The sequence below is a fragment of the Berghia stephanieae genome, chromosome 1 (assembly GCF_034508935.2).
Source record: "Berghia stephanieae isolate SIO BIC M18660-M18661 chromosome 1, UCSD_Bste_1.3, whole genome shotgun sequence".
Taxonomy (NCBI): domain Eukaryota; kingdom Metazoa; phylum Mollusca; class Gastropoda; order Nudibranchia; family Aeolidiidae; genus Berghia; species Berghia stephanieae.
In genome coordinates this window covers 35,778,809-35,798,808 of record NC_088360.1, presented here as the reverse complement: position 1 = coordinate 35,798,808, position 20,000 = coordinate 35,778,809, and the positions used below count along the sequence as shown (strand labels likewise).

The 20,000-nt window shown below is 35.5% G+C and overlaps 1 protein-coding gene and 2 long non-coding RNA genes across 11 annotated transcripts in view; 2 read left to right on the top strand and 1 right to left on the bottom strand.

Moving 5' to 3' along the window:
- The first annotated feature begins 2,078 nt into the window (after nucleotides 1–2,078).
- LOC144973131 (uncharacterized) overlaps nucleotides 2,079–20,000 on the top strand; it is a 34,328-nt gene continuing 16,406 nt past the window's right edge. Inside the window, exons 1-3 of one of the 6 annotated variants that reach the window (XM_078915255.1) lie at nucleotides 2,079–2,268; nucleotides 5,364–5,789; nucleotides 8,551–8,673. In XM_078915255.1, coding sequence (XP_078771381.1) covers nucleotides 5,526–5,789; nucleotides 8,551–8,673 — 387 coding nt within the window. In that variant the 5' untranslated portion in view covers nucleotides 2,079–2,268; nucleotides 5,364–5,525. Of the gene's footprint in view, nucleotides 2,296–2,333; nucleotides 2,372–5,308; nucleotides 5,790–8,550; nucleotides 8,674–20,000 lie in introns of those variants that run through there. The other 5 variants (XM_078915246.1, XM_078915263.1, XM_078915228.1 and 2 more) reach the window with 5 other exon arrangements.
- LOC144973155 (uncharacterized) lies at nucleotides 9,417–15,598 on the top strand. 4 transcript variants are annotated; one of them, XR_013645506.1, is made up of 4 exons: nucleotides 9,417–10,172; nucleotides 13,007–13,118; nucleotides 13,631–13,707; nucleotides 14,292–15,598. It is a non-coding gene; the product is annotated as an uncharacterized LOC144973155 (long non-coding RNA). The 4 variants fall into 4 exon arrangements; XR_013645507.1 differs by lacking the exon at nucleotides 9,417–10,172 and adding an exon at nucleotides 10,243–10,390 and having other exon boundaries at nucleotides 11,826–13,118; XR_013645508.1 differs by lacking the exon at nucleotides 9,417–10,172 and adding an exon at nucleotides 10,926–11,713.
- The window catches only part of LOC144973130 (uncharacterized), a 3,005-nt gene continuing 867 nt past the window's right edge, over nucleotides 17,863–20,000 (bottom strand). The window contains exons 2-3 of the long non-coding RNA XR_013645502.1: nucleotides 19,429–19,608; nucleotides 17,863–19,099 (exon numbers count right to left, since the gene is read on the bottom strand). This is a non-coding gene — a long non-coding RNA (uncharacterized LOC144973130). The remainder of the gene's footprint in view (nucleotides 19,100–19,428; nucleotides 19,609–20,000) is intronic.

Here is a 20,000-nt window from a genome sequence, read left to right as displayed (position 1 = left end):
GATGGGGAGAGAGAGAGAGAGAGAGAGAGAGAGAGAGAGAGAGAGAGAGAGAGAGAGAGAGAGAGAGAGAGGGGGGGGGGGAGTAATTTAGGAAGGATAATACTTTGCTAGCAAGACTTTTGCTGGTTTCTGGTTCAGAGGTGAGTGCCCTCCTATCATCAGGGGTCCAATTGATCACTTCAAAGAAATTTATGAGTACAGAAAGCAGCAATAGAGCGATCGCCATTAATAACGATTACCGTCAATTCTTTGTAGAAAGATAAAAGTCAAGGGTGAAAAAATAAGCCAATACATTACACGTTATAATTCGGTCAAGGTTTAAATTAATTTCATGAGGGATCGCATTCTCTTGATAACAAATAAGGATAGAATAAATCAGCAACACACATCATATCTTACCAAATTTTGGTAGAAGGCAAATTCCCCTCTTTTATACCCCCCACCCCCTCCAAAAATATTTTAAAAGGGGGAATCGAAACTATTAGACTAAGGAAGGAGGTCCCGATAGCTGGGTCGGTAGAGCACTCGCTTCACACGCGAAGAACCAAGATCTATCCCGGGTGCAGTCAAAAAATTGTATGACCCTTCTATCCACCCAGCAGTGAATGGGTAGCTGAGTCTGTTAGATTTGGCGGAAAGTACTTTGCGATAGACTAGCGTCCTATCAAAGGATAGCAAGCAATTGCTATTGTCTGTTTCACGCAATATAAACCGGGATAAACTCCGGTTCCATGGGCCTAATGGCTCTGAAGGACTACTTAAAGACTAAGGAAAAAACGAAAAAAAAAAAAAAAACACACACAAAAAAAAACCCCACTTTTCAAGTATTCACTCTGACTTATGCGATTTTCATTGATTCCTCTATTCATCTATCACCTATCAGACCATGTTAAACCAAACTTCCATTTAAAGCTTGAGCAATATCCTCTAAACATGTTCAAAGAGCTTTACACGGACCCCTAGCCAACAGCATATATATCGAGACGTGGCACATGTAGGGCGCTATTACATATCTATTTTCGACAGAGGCAACGCTGTTAACGGCCGGGGTACTTCCGTTTAAACAAGAGTACGGTGAGAAAATGTTAGTAAAGAACCTTTGCATAGGGGCCGCCAAGAGTGGGACTGAAACCGATATCTACGGGTCTAAAGGCAAGTGCCATACAATTAGATTACAACGCGACACATACGGTACAAATCTCCTATTTTTGTATTCACACTTCATACAATCTCCCTCACTTTCAATAGTCGTATACTTCTTCACAGCTACGTTTAGTGAGGTAATATTTGTAAATAACATAAGACCTGCGTTTTGCAGTCATTGTTCCCCATCCGATAACTCATCACGCTCGACATTGCTTAACTTTGTATCTAGAAAGGGTACGGTATCGCTGAGCCAATGCGTTTTATAAAAAGATGGACGTGATATAAAATTTTGCGATAAACCATGAGGCCAAATTAAATGAAATGTCACCTCAATGAAGTTGACATTTTGATGGTCACATGGTGTCAAGAAATCACACGATAAGAGGTGAGTTGAGAGGAAGTGAGGACAAAGACTGGTCTGGGACTGACATGACGTATGGAGTTTCTAGAACAAACAGGAATTGATTTATCGACTAGTATCGAGTATTTCAACATTAATCTTAGAATCTAGGAACGTAATCGAATGGACTGGCGCTGGGTTGGGGAGGGGGATGTAATGGAACGAACTATGCATATTTTAATCCTTTTTAAATATACACACACACACACACAAACATATTCTCTCTCTCACATACACACACGCGCGCACACACACACACACACACACACACACAGAGAGAGAGAGAGAGAGAGAGAGAGAGAGAGAGAGAGAGAGAATGATGATGATGATGATAATAATAATAATAATAATAATAATAATAATAATAATAATAATAATAATAATAATAATAATAATAATAATAATAATATAAATAATAATAGATGAAGTAAATAAAGACATTAAGATTAATGAGGCAACGCGGGTTTCGAGAAATATGAAAGCATGCGAGGTATAGAAGAAACCATAAACTGTAGCGATCTCAAATGGATTCTACAAAAGGTGGCGACCATGTATCTATCACAATCAAGTGAAAGGCTGAACGCGTAGTGAACAAGTGAATGGTGGTGCGCGAACAGAGAAAGTAGCCATGAACTGTGCATTGAGTGCTATATTGCGTTGGGATCAATACGCTGATATCAGATTGATAATTGATCATTGAACAAGCTCGAGTTTGTGTGGCGGTGTGATTTATTATTTATTTCCTCATTGTAAGATATATCAACGAATGTTGTGTTTTGTTTCTCGAGTGACACTGTGTTTGTGTGAACATTATTGATAGATTACGTATGTTCTACATATTTATCAAATTAATTGTGTTGAGTCAACAACCATTTGCTACCTATTAGAATTAAATTATTTCTGTTAATACGTCAAGATTCCATTTTTTATTTGGATGAATAAAGTATATCTTAAGATGATAAAGCTTTGCGAAATAAATGTTCTTGATACAATGTGCCAGTGGTGATCATTATTGAAATATCGGATATATCACACACAAAGCAACATTTATTTGTTTTGGTGAAACATAGTAGATACTAGATACGACGGTTTCCACCATATTGTTATAATATGACAAAAGACTTAATTCTCACTTTTGGCCACAAAATCTCACACAATCTCAAATTTTGATAGATTAAACCCCAATGTCTTTGGGATTCCCGATAGCTCAGTTGATAGAGCAAAGTGAACCCTATTGCCGTCGCGATTATTTCTACTCCCTCCCCCTGTCCATCGAGTCGTGATTGGGTCTTTCTGATTTGGTGGAAAGAATCCTGCAATAGACTAGCGTTCTGTCCAAGCAGTAGCCACCGTCCTTTTAACGCTATAGAAACCGGAATAAGCTAGGACTCAATGGGCTTTACGGCTCTTAAGGAATACTTTTCAAAATTACCTGCAATATGTCAAAAGTCTCAAAATTTAGACTTCAAATAAAGTAGGTTTAATCAATCGATATATTAAATAAAAGTTTTATGAACAAAGTGAAATAAGTATTTTGTCAGAGTGCGACCGAAAACTCTGTCAGGTCACAGTCAGTCTTTTGACAGTGTTTTTTTAAAAATCTGGAATGATGATATGAGCATTAAGCCAAGAGTTTAGTCATACGTCTTCAAAGTTATTTTTAATGATAAACCAGTTTAACTTTGATCTGACCCAATCAATTTCTAACATTTCTAGATAGTTCTATTTTTTCTCTTCTTTTTTTTTAAACATAAAAGCACTTCTTATACAAATATCAATAAACTGACATCGAATATCACCTGTAAATTATGTCAATACATTCCCTATCGATCAGCACCAGATCATATTAATAATCAATCATGCATTATTAACATCGGTGCAACAATATCATTGTAAAGCCATTTGAATGGAACTGTGTACAAAATGAAATCAACTATAATAAATACACAATTGAATTCATTGGAGTGTATGTTAGCGTTATCATACTAGACACAAAGTAAAATAATGTGTATCTAATAATACTTCTTTTGAATGCCCATTACAATTTATAACAGTTGAAATATTGTAACTAGGCATGCGAATCAAATTCCGAACTAACAGAATAATTAATCAGTGGGTATTGGCAGAGATTAAGTATTAACAAAATAATTAATAATGGGGTATTGGCAGAGATAAAGAATTAACAAGAGCATTTAAAACTTGAGCATATTTAGCGCAATATCCACTAAACGTGTTCAAAGCACTTTACAAGCCAACAGCAAACTTAATATACAGGACGCGACATGGCTGATGCCTGTTATGCGATATCACATTTTTTCCCCGACAGAGACAACACTGTTAACGATCGGGCACTAATTTTACACATGAGTATAATGAAAGAATGTCAGTAAATAGCCTTTTCCAAAGACTCAACTATCCGGGACTCGAAACCTGGACCTTCCGATCCGAAGACGAGTGTCATACTACAAGAACCCATAGGCGCATAAAATATTAATAATTAGTCTTTGTAACAATCGTGAAGTCAGTAATGTTGTTATCATTCAACATTGACGCATTCTAGTTTCAAATAATTGAAATTACTCAAAATATATAATTCTCACCGCCTTGCTCTTCTAGAGCTTTTATTTTCTTTGTCTTTATTTGAAGTTTAGGATTAGTCACGGTTAGAATAAATATAATGCACGTTTTAATACTAAATTGTATAAATATATTTTGTTGGCAAAGACGAGTAAAAACAGAAACGTCATTTCAGATACTTACGTAACTTGACAAGAATGTTGTTTAAAGCAATACTTAAATTTTATTATAACGCATGGTTGTTTAAAAACTCCTGTCTGTACTTGGTTTATTGGTCATGAATTTAAAGAGTTAAAAAATAATCTTAATTCAAAACATCACACAACTATGAAAACAAATATCCAAGATAATAGTGTAATAAAATAAAAAAAATAATGATAATAATAATGTTCTTTATAATCGTTGCATTATTTGTCGACTGAATGAAATATGCCTGTGATTAAATCTTTTAGATTAAATTCAATGTTCTGTCATACGATCTTAAGTAATTGATGTTCTTTAAAGGAAGGCTTAGACTAATTGACCAGCGTGTGGTTGTTGAAAATTCCTATCGCGTTTTTGCGGGCTGAATGAAATATGTCTTGAGTTAAATTTTGAGATGGAAAAGGTCTAAATTAATAAAAAAATAAACAAACAGAAAAAGAAAAAAAGAAAAAGAAAGAAAACGATGCGGATAAAAGTAAAACGCTTCAGATTTAACCTTAATCAAAGTTTGTTCACATGTCTTTCAGTAAATATTTGCAGCCCTTTGACTTGTCCGGTTTTAATTAGCTATAATGTCATTAATTCGTTAAATTGATTTAAGATGGATATGGACGTTAATTTTACATAAACCTAATGTAAAGGAAATTTATATGCTTGTAAGGTTTTGAGCTATTTCGGTTGATATGAAGAAAATAAAAACTATTGACGTATTATCAATTAAGTTACAAGCAAATTAACTTATTCACTCTTCCGTAACGGTTTTCATAAGTTTGCCCGGTCGTTCGTTTTCTGTCTGATTGATTTGATATTGAATTGATAAGATGGTTGATAATAGATATGAACGAACGCGTGAAAAATTGGTTTGTTGGTTGATTAATGTTTTCATTGGGTGATAAATCAATTGATTTAAAACAATTGGTTAGTTGATTGATTGATCGATTGATTGGTGTAATTCATCATCTATTGTATTCATATTTTCAGGAAATTTATTATTTCATTCATTCTCATATAATGACTAACTTTCATAATTTATCAGCAACATCTCCGTCCTAGCTTTAGAATTGGTGGGCCTTCCGCTCAGCTGGATATAATTATTAGTGATATATCAAGCAAACTTTTATGAAATGACGACAACAGCAATTCCCATGAAGACTCCAACCGAAACCATAAATATAAACAATAATAAAAAATTAAATGAATGATAGGAGTGGTGGTATTGGTGATATCACAAGATAAATTCAAACACGTCTTAGCACAAATTCCAAGTTTTCTAATATTGTTGTTATCGAAAAAAAAAAAATCGAAGAAAGAAAGGAATAAAATGGCTGCTATGACGCTCCGTGATGTCAGGATGAGAATACAGACAGAAGATCCATTGTATTATGGTCAGAAGAAACTAAAGATACAAGGTCGAGACTTGATGAACTTGCCCAAAGCATTATTCAAACTAATGGACCTGGAGGTAACTTGTTTGTAAACTTAAAAAAAATATATATATATCAGTCATTTCAAGCTCCACGAGAGTGATAGCTGATTAGATGACTAACGATAAGCTAAAAATCTATTGTATTAAATTCATTCTGAATGTGTGGTAGAATTTAGTTTCCTTTGTATCTAGATGCGTGCGTTTTTGTTTGTTTTTAGCACTATTTTCCCGTACAGAATGATAATAGGCGTTTTGTTTGTTTATTTATCTACTTTGGTTGTTGTTGGGATTTTTTTAGGGGGGGGGGGGTGTTCTTTTAATATTTTCCCTCTTTAAAAATGCACGGGCTGTTAGAGGGAGCGATTCCATAGTAGCTTTTGAAGGTTCGCACTAACAGTGACCGCTCTTCCACGGGTTATGTACTCCAGTTTATTGGCAACCACTCAGTATCTTATAGAATCTAGAAAGTTTTTTTCCTCCGGATATCTGCTTTTCCAACCCAGAAGAGTTAACGTATACATACAGATAAGTGAAGTTCTTCCACGTCCGCATCCAGCGCATAATTGCTTATTTTTTAGAGAAATGAAGTAAAGTTTTGCTACAATGGCATAGACACTAACTGATTGACCTAAGGGTCACTTCATATTCAACCTTTTGTCAACATTCTGCTGCACAGTTTTTCTAGTTAAGGTGATCTTGTGTCATATTTCTCAAATTATGTTACACTTCATGCTCACCAAATGCTACATTGTTGAAGGTTTCTTATTGGTTCTCCATGTTTGATGAAAAATGTTTTCAGTGCTTTATTAGCTGTAACCACTTTGTCTTCATTATATACATCATGTCCTATTAGACACTATTGCTTTTCTACTCATATTTTCAATACAAGGTGACCAACTGTCTCAAGACGGTATTATGTTGGAGTGAGCCTGATTATTATGATGGAATCTTACGTTTATATTATAACATTTGACTTATAAATGAATGCCGTCATTGACAAAAGGGAGTTTTGTTATTTATTGCATTTTTGAAAAACGGAAACTTCTTAATTCTAATTCTTCTGATTTTGAAATCAGTATTCGTCATCTGATGCATTTTTACACCATGCCATCTTTACGCGAAGGATTACGTTTTCCGTTGAGTGAAACTCGATATTCAATGATAAAGACAGACGGATGCTGAATCCGCACTTTTCACAGGAAAGAACACAAACAAAAGTCAATATCCACGGGACAGATGGGTACTGGAAATGTGTTGTTTTATAAGCCGCGGGTCTCGTGGAATTAATGAAGAAATCAGTCTCCAATCAATAAAGGATAAGCTATCTTTGCTGGTTCCATCCCAATCCTGTCATCCTTATCTTTTCTTTATGTCGTCACCTTCTATTTTTGATTACTGTAAAATAAGATTTTCAAACCTTAAAACGTAAGCTGGAAAGATAGAAAATATTATGATTCCAAACTCGATAATCTGTTAAATGTTTTCTCTGTATTGATTGACGTATATCTACTGTGGAATATTCATTGGTTTATTATTTTTTTAAATTTTATTGATAAGGAGATTAAAAATTTGATAAAGCAAAAATATATTTTGGTTTCTTTTTAAAGAAAGCCTGATTAAAATGTGAGAAAACAATCTTTGGATGTGAACATCGTTTCTGGTGGCAAAGGTGTTTATTTATTTATTTATTTATTTATCTCCCTATTCTAATAGAATGGCATTAAACCTTTTTTTTTTTTTTTACTGACGACCGGAATGTGAACCGAAGGGGAAAAGCAATGAAACTTTTTTTAAAATCCGAAACTCCTTGAATGTCGACACCTCGCATTGACCTCAAATTTAACCTGCAAATCGATAACATCAAACGATTCTACCTTACAGTATTGTTGTTTAACTGTGATTTATTGAGATATGATTAAAAAAAAAGACGTATGTTTGAAGTGTAACAGCCTGTGGTACGATATTACGTTGATTAATTTGTAAATATCTATCTATCTATCTATCTATCTATCTATCTATCTATCTATCTATCTATCTATCTATCTATCTATCTATCTATCTATCTATCTATCTATGTATGGTTGAGGGGAATTAGTTTGAATCACATAGAGTGCTTGACAGTTTCTTTGGAGCGCGAATTATTTAGTATTCTCACTTCGTTTCTTTTTTTCTACCTACCTCTGGGTGGGGTTCCCTACCTCCACAGTGGGCAAGGAGGTACTTATCATGTCTTCTATCCCCTTATGGTTGTTTTCCAATTGCTTTCTGTCTTTGTCTTTGTGTGGGATTGCTTGGTTTTGTCCTGACCCTGGTCGGAGTCCTGGCTGGGAGGGAAACAGTCGAATGTATAGTTATAGTTTTGGGAGATGATATATTTTCCTTGTAAATCATCTCTCTGTTATGCATTGAATTATGTTTAGTTTACATATTATATTATATGATTTGTAAACATTTGAGTGAATCCCTCTTAGTTGGGGCCTGTACTTGTGTCTGATGAGACTTTTAGGTGATCTCAGACTAAGTACTTTGACGGTGTGCTCTTGGAATCTACATCTGTTCCCTATTTGAACCAATTCCCCTTTGTCTCACCTTTTCTAAATGTCTATCTATTTTTCAATGTTTCTATTTATCTATTTATTTATTTATCTATCTATCTATATATCCATCTATCCGTCCGCCTATCTATCAATACATCCATCTATCCATCAATTTATCTATATATCTATCTATCTATCTATCTATCTATCTATCAATCTATAAATCGAGAAATCACTCTTTCTGCGTCTCTTCTCGACAGGTTTTAGATCTAAGTCCTGAGAGAGAACCAGGTTTGAACTTTCGATTGGCCAGCGTCCCTCCAAGCATTGGAAAACTAATTAACCTTTCTACTCTCATCATTGATACCAACGAACTTGAGGTGGTAAGTAGTCAACTTATACCAAGTCTATAGCAATGACAAAGCTTGTTATGGCACAATGAAGAATTAACAACGTGATGTTTACTCAAACTCTCTCCTGCTCTTGCAAGCAAAACAAGAATAATAAGTATAAGCAACTTATATTTGGTTGATTGAAAGTGTAACATGCGGACACATCTTTGGGTAAAAACAATTCGCCTAAACAAAAATATTATTTTTAAACAACTAAAAATAAGATAAAATTAAAAACAATAACAGAACAAAACAAAAGCCAACCATGACCAAACACAATAAGAAAAAAGACAACAAAACAACAAACAACAACCTGACATCAATCTTATTCCATCTCTAGCCATACATCAACACGCAGGCCGTCGAAGAATGACAAAAAATGATTAATTTTGGTCAGGAAACTTTAAATTAATTATCGATAGATTAAAAAGAACATCAACATGTTGCCAATCCTAAACTCAACACTTATGTTAGTTTGAAGTAATATATTTTTTACCAAAATAAAAAAAAATGGTTTTATGTCAGTGCTTCTATCGACCCATCAATGATTGGGTAGCCGGGTGTATTCAATCTGGCGTCTGGCGGAAAGTACTTTGCGATAGACGAGCGTCCTATTCAAACGATAGCAACCTATTGTTATAGTCCATTCCACTTTATAAGAAACAGAGATAGACAGCGGCCCAATGGGTCTCATGGCTCTGAAGGACTATTAAGAGGAAAAAGAAGAACGAAGTGGTTATTTGTACTACCACTACAAATAGCGAAAACTACCGCTTTTCACTATTTGTACTCCCAGAACTCTTATGTGTTTAAAGTTGCAAACCACCGCTCCTTTACCTATTTGTAGCTACCTACTCCCAGCACTCTTATGCGTTTAAAGTTGCATTTGTGAGCTTTCAAGGACCAGCCGACCAGCCCAGGGTTGCCAGTTTGGCATTTTAAATGCCAGATTCCAAAAATCTGGCATTTTTGAAAACCGTTTGGCATTAGAAAAATCATTTGGCATTTGGCATTTTCATTTGGCATTTTCTTTTCTTGTATATTATACTTCAAATGACACCTTTTCTCAACCGTGGTGTAGTGGTTTAGCACTCCACTTAGTAGTCAGTAGGTAAAAAATTACCCCAACAGGAAATCTAGTATAATTCAAAAAAAAAAAGAAAAAAAAAAGAAAAGAAAACATGCAAGCCACCAGGATATGATAGTAAATTGTCTATCAAAAGTGAGTAGTTTTCTTAGTGGGGGTGGGAGTCAACAGACTTTGGCATTTTTTTGAGTGTTTTGGCATTTTTTGAGTCTTCCCCTGGCATTTTGTTGAAAAATAATCTGGCAACCCTGGACCAGCCTCCACTTTTCGCGGTCTTTCTTTGAGAAGTGTGAAGCAAAAAAAATGGCCCTCTCGGTAAACGAGACATTCTCATCTTTTCTCCAATTTGAAAACATTCGAAAATGAGAATAATGTACTTTTTATTAAAAAGTCAACAAAGAAGGTAAGTAAACTAGATACGACAATTTTTTTTCCTTAAGTGGCAACTCATTTCTCGTCATTCTCACTCTCACTCTAACTCTATCAACTTAGAAGAGTACACCACCTCAAACATTTGTCAGTTCATATCTTTGCTTTTATGAGGTCTATTTTCATTTTGAAAAGTTCAAAGTGAACAACTAAACGACGCCGATTCAGTGGTGTATTTGGTCTTATCTTCATGTGAATAAATATTTTATTATTGACTTTTCCAAAATTCCAATAGGTCATTCATTTGCATGTCGTGATCTATTTTTCCTTGATTTCAGCTGTCTCAGCTCTAAACTATACTTTTCTTTCTCAATAAATAATTCATTTTCTGTTTGCAATGTATTACAGAGATGTTGATTTACCACATGTAAAAATTTCAAAGTTGTATCTGAAGCTGTTTCTGAATTATACGTGATTATCCATTGGGATGCTGTGCTTTGGTCACATTTTTTCCTCTATAAATAGAGATTTTCCACCACATAAACGGTCATAACTTTTTGACCAGTTGAGACAGAGCCATAATTTTTCACTCTAGTTAATGTTTCACTCCCCTTTATTTTTCTACGCTAAATTAATACCCATAGCCACTATTTTGAAAAATTCTTGCAAGTGCCTACTAAGAGGGTTGAACTTGAACCTGAACATGCTCCTTCTTCTTCTTCTTCTTCTTCTTCTTCTTCTTCTTCTACTAATAACTACAACTAGATAGGTACTACTCTTCTGAATGATCGGAGCCGTTTAAGAAACTAAATTACGGTTTCCACCGGCGCAGCTCTCTAGACTTCCAGTCCCACAGTGCCCAGTATGGGCGGGAGACCTTACCCCCGATGTTCCTCGAGCCTCGAGGTAGTTTCACTTTATAATTGTTTTAGCTTTTGAACTGTGGATCTTTTGTCAAACGTTTTATTTTAATTTTTCAAATTTAGTAGCACTTTAAAGGTCTGCGTTAGGTATCGCTCTGCTGTACTGTAACTGTAAGAGCGTAATAATAACGTGGTAAAAGTACCGTAAAAGTATGCTGATGAAAATGATATTGACAATGAAAAATAAGGAGAACAATAGAACTTATAAACAAATCAATAAAGAAGCTTTAAAAAAAATGAAATTTAAAAGAAGTAAGAAAAAACTGCCTCAAGAAGTGAAAAAAATTGTCCCTGTTGTTGAGATGTGAAGTGGACATAATCGTGTCTGTTAAGAATTAGAAGAAATGAAAGATGCCACTTTTTATTTTAAATGTAGATTGCACATTAGCAGAACACTAAAAAAAAAAGTAAAGAAAGAAAATCCAATGTGGCAACTTGGTTGCAAGTGAAAAAAGTAAAATTACTCCGCTCAGCATTGCTGCTGGTGTGATGTCTATGTTTAGTTAGGTGTCACTATATTAGAGTGATATCTTGTTACTTCATATTTTCATTTTAAAACCTGTAGAACAACTTGATTGATTTGTAAATTTCCTTATATGACCATTGTTTTAGTTTTCCGCAGCCATTATAATTCAATTTGAAATATTGAAAGGTACTGGAGAGGAGTCTTAGCGGGGTTTTTTTTTGTCTGTTAGTTTTAGTTATAGGTCATAGTGCAGGTCCAAGTGTTGGAAATGTACAAGGTTTTATTTTTTTATTTTAAGGTTAGTTGAAGGAATACTTTCCTTAGCTCAAGGAACGTGCAGAAGACCTCCCCTATTTACTACTTACTACTACTACCCAAGTACTAGTGCTAGACTACTTCTTCCGCCACCTCACTCCTAAACGGACTGACACCACAGGCAACTGATATTATTCTCTCTCTCTCTCTCTCTCTCTCTCTCTCTCTCTCTCTCTCTCTCTCTCTCTCTCTCTATCTGAGTGTGTATCTGTCTGTCTATTTCTGCCCATCTCCCCTCTTTTTATTAATTAGTTTGTAGGTGTTTGGCAAATTCTCAAGAACCGCCAAGATATATGCGGCTGTGTGGCACTCACTTCCGGATTGGAAGGTCATGGGGTCGAGCCTCGTCAAGGCCTCACATTCTCTCACTGTACTCATGTGTATGATTTCCTATCCGCTAAGAGCTTTGTCTGTCAGAAGAAAAACATCGCCTAACGTTCTACTTGTTACGTTTTGCTGCTAGTCATGGATCCTTTGTAAAGTGCTTTGAGCATGTTTGGTGGATATTGCGGCTTATGAAAGCTCAATTCTTTTTTTAATACTTATATATATATAAAAAAGATGCAGGATGATGACGGGCATGCGCTACTTTATGATGTAGTATAAACCATTCCTAATATATGATTTTGCTAAATAGGCCTACACTCAAATTTTACGAGTGTATCTGGTGGCAAATATTAGACACTCGTTGCCACTGTGATTTTGATGAAACTTGGCTTATAGACAGATACATGAATTTTCCTAATACGGCTTCAAACATGCAATCTGAACTTCAATTTATAATGAAGTAATTTTTCTCAAATGACAGCTTGATTGAATGTGACAAGATCCTTTTACTTAATACAATTCAATTTAGTGTGGTCTGTAGTTGTTTGCCTAATATTAGAATGCACAGAATTTGAATTTTTATTGACTTTAAATATTGAAAACAACATGCCTTTGGCTTTCCATTTGTGCCATTCCATTCAGCTTTTGACCTAGTCCCTGATTTGAGTACCACGTCACAAATTTAAGTTCCTCGAGAAAACTCTCGACTTACTTTCTTATTCTTCTAACGTACTGAACTGTAACACCTTTGTCTCAGTTGGAGAAAATATTGCAATTTTTAAACTTAATATTTAGGTATTTATGTTATGATCTTTTATATTATTCCGTGTTTTTCAGCTTCCATCATATCACCCTGAGGAAAGTTGGCTAATTTATGACTTTTGTGTCTATGAATGCAAGCAGGCAAAAAGCAATTGACTTCAAGCAAAAGAGTTCGCCCTAACCAGAGGTAGGAGGTTGTTTTTGGACGGGGGCAGGAGGTGTTTTTTTACTTTTACATATTTAAAAAAAATGAAAATATTATATGCACAAGGTTATAATATTTCAGAATAACTCGGAAGTAAATTATCACCATCAGCTTTTCTATCTTGATTGCCAAGACAATTTTAATAAAGCAATCAAACTGATTCTGAATTTTAAAACATCCAGAGGAAGAGGCAATGTGTGCCTATCTGCAGCTCATTTACAGTCTTCAGTGGGCGGGCTGCACGATGTAATGCAGCAAGACAATAGTTCAACTATTACCAGAACAGTTTTAAAAAGTGAAACACTTGATTTGTTCATCTGGATTAGTATTATTATTGAATGTCTTATTAAGATTTATTTTCAATTGCTCTATAATCTGCATGTTGAAATCCTTCACAATTGAGTTATGCAAGTGACAACGCTATTAATATTTTATCATACTATGTTGTGGATAATTTTATTACTTTGTAATAAAAAGTTTTTCTTACCATGCAGGACTCTGAAATTAATACTGGCTTCTGAGGGTTACAGGGGCTAATCACCACCATGAAAATCACCCATGTGATAAATTGGTAAGACTCATTCATTTTATACTTATTTTCCATCGACATTTTGTCCCTGCAGTTTTTCGCTGCCGAAAATTTTACACTTGACAGCAATTAATCGCAAATTCTATTTTAGTCGCAATTAGACTCAATTTTTTTTATAAATATGTATTATTTTTTCTTTTCTTGTTACTTTATATTTTCAGTACTTAATTGTCCCTCCCCCCTCCCACTATTGAGTGTAATATATAGTAATAGATTAGTTAGGTAAATGCACTGTTGACACCAGGACCAAATGTTTAAAGGACAACAGCCATTCCAACTCATATTTTATTACGATACATTCAAGGTGGCGCACTGAGATGGAGAGATGATGACCAGCTTGTGACAAAATTGACTGTTCCAGAATTTGTATTTTTTTTTATTAAAAAAAAAATTTCTTGGAAGGGTTCTGGGCAGAGAGTTCACATTTTTCTATCCCTTATATTTGTCTTTAAATTGTCAATAAAAAATAAAATGCTTTTTTTTTTTTTTTTGTTAGCTGGCAGGTCTGAATTGAATGCTATTGCATTCAATTTTGTACTTTTAATCTTTTTTCTTTTTACATTTAGCCATCCTCACTTTATCCGGAGAATCGCCTGCCCCTCGTGAATGAGACAGTGAAGGCTATGGCTAAAACAAAGGTGTCCACAACCCAACTTAGGCAATACATTCAATCAAGCCAAGGATAAAATGTATTGCTAAAGATGTCGAAGATTTGCAGCGGAGATTGTTCAAGGCTGATATTGATAGGACGGACGGTGAAACGGTACAGGAATTACTGAGAGAGATAGAGGAGGAAGGAGGTGTAACAAAGTTCAGTGTGAATGAGGATGGTGGTTTTGAGTATTTGTTTTAAGTAACGGGAAGAATGAGGCGTGATGTGAGTGTTTGTTATGGATGCAACATACAAAGTAAATCGATATTTGTATCCACTTGTGAATATTATGTGCATAGATGATGAGGGTCATGGCGGGCGAAAGACTGGATATCCATGACCAACCTGAAACTGACATTGTACCAGTATGACGTGTGACAAATACACAGGAAGGACTGTATCGAATTGTATCTTCAGTGACAAACAGGATCAATAGCTTGTTTCAAGTTATGGTAGAACATCAGTTTCTGCAAAGAATCTCCCAGTTGGAACAGTTTTTGACTCTTGTCTCTGAAGATAAAGACTTTGACATTGTTGACATGACTGACTTAATACAGACAAATCCCCATTCTAACCCTCTTTCTGACTTTTCAGAGACACCAGACATTGTAAATGCACGTACTGACCAGAGACCACAGACATTATAAATACACACTCTGCCCAGACAGAGACCACAGACGTTATGGACACACAAACTGACCAGACAGAGAGACCACAGACGTTATGGACACACAGACTGACCAGACAGGGACTCCAGATAACAGAGACATGCGACCATAAAGATGCCCTTGACATGACAGAGACAGTTAGACTGCGAAATTTTTCAAATGTGACTCTACACAGGAAATTTCAGGCCGAAACTGTGTTATACAGGTCGGTACAGAATAAAACAAATATAACACAGGAGACCAAACACTGTGTTGTAGAATATCAAAATTTCAAAGGTGGTCGGTCAGTGACGAAATAAAAAGGGACATTATAAGTCGTAATATTACATCTCAATAAAAGAGTGTGATAGTAAAAAGGTGCCCGTTAACAATTGAGTCGGTCAAGTCTCTATCCAGATTCAAAAGGATAGTGCAAAGTCCTGTATGTAAAACAAATTTGAGAAGCATGGTTGTTCTCAATACTTGTTGGGTCGTGATCGGTATAGAGTGAAGTAGTGTTCATGCATTTTGACATTTTCTTGATCTTTTAAAATAAAATTATAATTTAATTTAATCAACAGACTTGTTTAATAATTTAAAGATGTGGGGACCTTTTGTAAAATCATTAGTCCGATTGTAGTTGTAAATTTCTTTATATTCTAATGTCATAAAATCAGTGACACCACTGAATCCCTACCAGCGCTTTTACTCACTGAGTCCCTACCACCAGCGCTTTTACTGAGTCCCTACCACCAGCGCTATTACTCACCCAGTCCCTCCACCTGGGCGGAGTTCCTGACCTCCCTTAGTGGGCAGGGGGGTTCATACTGTGTCTTCTATCCCCTTATATCTGTTTTCCAACATGCTTTCTGTCTTTGTCTTGGAATGAGATTACTTGGTTTTGTCCTGGTCCTGGCCGGATCCCCCGGCTGAGAGGGAAGCAGTCGAATGTATAGTTAGTTTTGGGAGATGATATTTTTTTCATTGTAAATCATCTCTCTGTTATGTACTGTATTATGTTTTATTTACATATTATAGTTGATTTGTTAACATTTGAGTGTATTCCTCTTAGTCGGGACCTGTGCTTGTGTCTGGATGAGACTTTTAGGTGATCTCAAACTAAGTACTTTGACGGTGTGCTCTTGGAATCTACATCTGTTTCCCATTTGAACAAATTCCCCTTTGTCTTACCTTTTCTTGGGTGCTTTAATTGAATTCTATAACTTTTTACTATCCCATTTCTTCCTTTTTACTGGCGCTGATATGACCTTAATGTGTTGCAAGCGCCGTAAAACCCTCAAAAACAAACAAACAAACAAACAGTCCCTACCACCAGCGCTTTTACTCATTGAGTCATAGAGCTTTTACTCACCGAGTCCCTACCACCAGTGCAATTACTCACCGAGTCCCTACCACCAGCGCTATAACTCACCGAGTCCCTACCACCAGCGCTTTTACTCACCGAGTCCCTACCACCAGCGCTTTTACTCGAGTCATAGAGCTTTTACTCACCGAGACCCTACCACCAGCGCTATAACTCACCGAGTCCCTACCACCAGCGCTTTTACTCACTGAGTCATAGAGCTTTTACTCACTGAGTCCCTACCACCAGTGCTTTTACTCTTCGAGTCCATACCACCAGCGCTTTTACTCACTAACACTGTCCCTACCACCAGTGCTATTACTGAGTTATAGAGCTTTTACTCACTGAGTCCCTACCACCAGCGCTTCTACTCACTGAATCATAGAGCTTTTACTCACTGAGTCCCTACCACCAGCGCTATAACTCACCGAGTCCCTACCACCAGCGCTTTTACTCTTCGAGTCCCTACCACCAGCGCTTTTACTCACTAAGTCATAGAGCTTTTACTCACCAAGTCCCTACCCCAGTGCTATTACCGAGTCATAGAGCTTTTACTCACTGAGTCCCTACCACCAGCGCTTCTACTCACTGAGTCATAGAGCTTTTACTCACTGAGTCCCTACGACCAGCGCTATTACTCACTGAGCCCCTACCACCAGCGCTTTTACTCACCGAGTCCCTACCACCAGCGCTATTACAGAGTCCTAGAGCTTTTACTCACTGAGCACCTACGACCAGCGTTATTACTCACCGAGTCCCTACCACCAGCGCTATTACTCAGCGAGTCATAGAGCTTTTACTCATCGAGTCCCTACGACCAGGCTTTTACTCACTGAGTCCCTCCCATCAGCGCTATTACTCACTGAGTCCCTACCACCAGCGCTTTTACTCGTAATCCCTATCACCAGCACTTTTACTCGCCGAGTTCCTACCACATGGCTATTACTGAGTCCCTAACACCAGCGCTAATACTATTAGCCACCAAATCCCTACCACCAGGGGGACAATATAAGCTCAAATTAGACCCCAAAAATTCTTACAGTGATGCAGAAAAAAACAACGAACAGATCTCTTTCAAATTTACACAAAATGTTTCTTACAACAAGATGGATAGGTTTAGCAATAGTCTTGAAAATAAATTTTTCAGAATTTTTTTTCGATTTCTTAGTGAAAATTTGGTGTGACATGACAGGAAAAAAAATTGATTTAAAAATTCGTAAAACTGCTAAATTTTTGTTTAGCCCAAAACCCATCCATCATGATGCAAAACACATCATAAGAAAAATTCTGACCAAATTTGAAGACAATCTGATGGGAAACAATCCAGATGTGAATGTTAGAAAATCAGAGAATGACGCACAATGAAATTTTGAGAAAATGAAAAATTTGTCTTTAATTTGATAATAAAGCCAATTATGCAGACAAAGGCCAACATTCATCAAGTATATAACAATATGGAACAAGAAAACAGTAATATTTTATAAATTGATCAAATTCTGAAAAAAATTCTAAACGATTCGCTAACCCATACCTCTAAGAAAAAAATTACGAAATAATTTCATATCTGCTGTTATTCACCAAAAAATTACTTTAGTGGTCAAATATGCTTTATAGTTCTAAAATTCTTTAATTATATCTCATGAACTAATAATGTAATGTATAATTTGATGTTAAACACCAAAAATAACTGAATTTAAAAAAACAACTTTTTTAAGGGGCAACATAAGCTAAAATTAGACGTAAAACCCTAAAATTCTAACATAGATGCACCAAAAACTAGCATATAAATTTCTTTCAAATTTAAACACAATGTTTCTTTCATAAATAGCTATATCATGAAAACTCTTGGAATAATTTTTTTAGAATTTTTATTTGATTTCAACTGAAAATTTAGCGCGGATCAACAGGAACAAATGAATTTTAAAATTTATAAAATTGCTAAATTTTAATTTACCCCCAAACACTTACATCATGATGTAAAACACATCATAGAAAAATTCTGAATAAATTTGAAGATAATTTAAAGGAAAATGATTAAGGTAGGATTGCTAGAAAATCAGAAAAATGACATAAAACAGACATTTGAGAAAGCGCAAGCTTTTTCTATAATTTGACATAAAGTTAAAAGGCTGATTTTGCAGACAACTAAAAGAAATGATCCATCAAACTTTCAAAATATGACCGTAATAGGACAAGAAAACGAAAATTTTGTAGATTGATCTAAGTCTTAAAAAATTATAATCGGTTCACTAACCCATACCCCATAGATAAAAAAAAATGCTGTAAAATTGATTTTTTTACGCCCAGAGATAAAATAATTTTGTGGTCGAATATGATGTCATACCTTATGAATTCATCATTATAATCACAAAACCTAATTATTTACTGTATACAATAGGTTATACAGATGATTTCTAGATAATTAAATGATTTTTCAAAATATGATAGGGCACGCTATCCTCATTTTTCATTTTTTTTATTCTACTTGAGAGACAAGTCGTATAAAATTAGATATCTAGTCAAGTTGAACTGCAAAATCAATTCTATTTTAGACAATAAAACAGTTAAATAGTGCACTAGCTCTGAATAAAAAGCAATTTGCTTTCCCAAACCCTTGGAATAAAAATATCTTTCGGCTCAATACAGAAAAAGTCAACACTACTTGTTTGCCACCACTTTTTTTGTAGTTCCACAAAGAGGGTTGATCCTGCTCTGGATGGAAAAATTGAAATAAAAAAGAGACACAGTTCATTAGCAATTTTTGGAAATGGCATTATTGTCATAAAATGCATTTGTCAAAGACATAGCAATTTTTAAAAATGATCATTATTCACACCAACACACTTGAAATTTCATTGGTTTTACATCCATAGAACAAAACTCTTGGCAACAAACTATAGTCTGTCGTTAAGTTAATACATTCAGTAGTAATTCAATTCAAATGATGCTTTGCCATTTTCATTTAGAAAAATGAGCATTTATTTTATTGATCACCAATAAAAAATGTAAAGGCGCAATGGAGATTTGAAAACATTACTAACCATTGTCAAAAAGTGCATGCAGACACTCTGGTCTGCTGGCCCAGATGATGGTTTGCTGATTGATGAGTTTTGCCACAGGCAAAGGTTTGCCTCAACACACCTTGCCAGAATAGCCCTTGAGCCAGCATCTTTATGGATTGTCAGGACACCAGTAACGTCAACAGTGTTCTTTCATGTTAGCTGTCAATGAAAACAAAAAATTTAATTAAATTCACTACAGCGAAATAGGCACATACATGCCAATGCTAAAGTTTATAACAGCAACACTTCGCATGTTGAACGGGACATAACGTCTGTTAGGCAATATTACAATTTCTTCGGACAGAGACAACGCATTTAACGGCCAAGTACACATTTTACAACTGAGTCCGGTGAGAGAAAGTGAGCAAAGTGCCTTTTCCAAGGGCTCAACTATGCGCAGAGCGAGGCTCGAGCCCAGGACCTTCCGGTCCAAAAGCGAGTGTCATACCACTACGACATAGCCGTACGTAATTTTTAAAAATATAATAAAAATAATCACACTAATATAATTATCTCACATTGTCATCATCATAGGCATTTCAAAACTACTA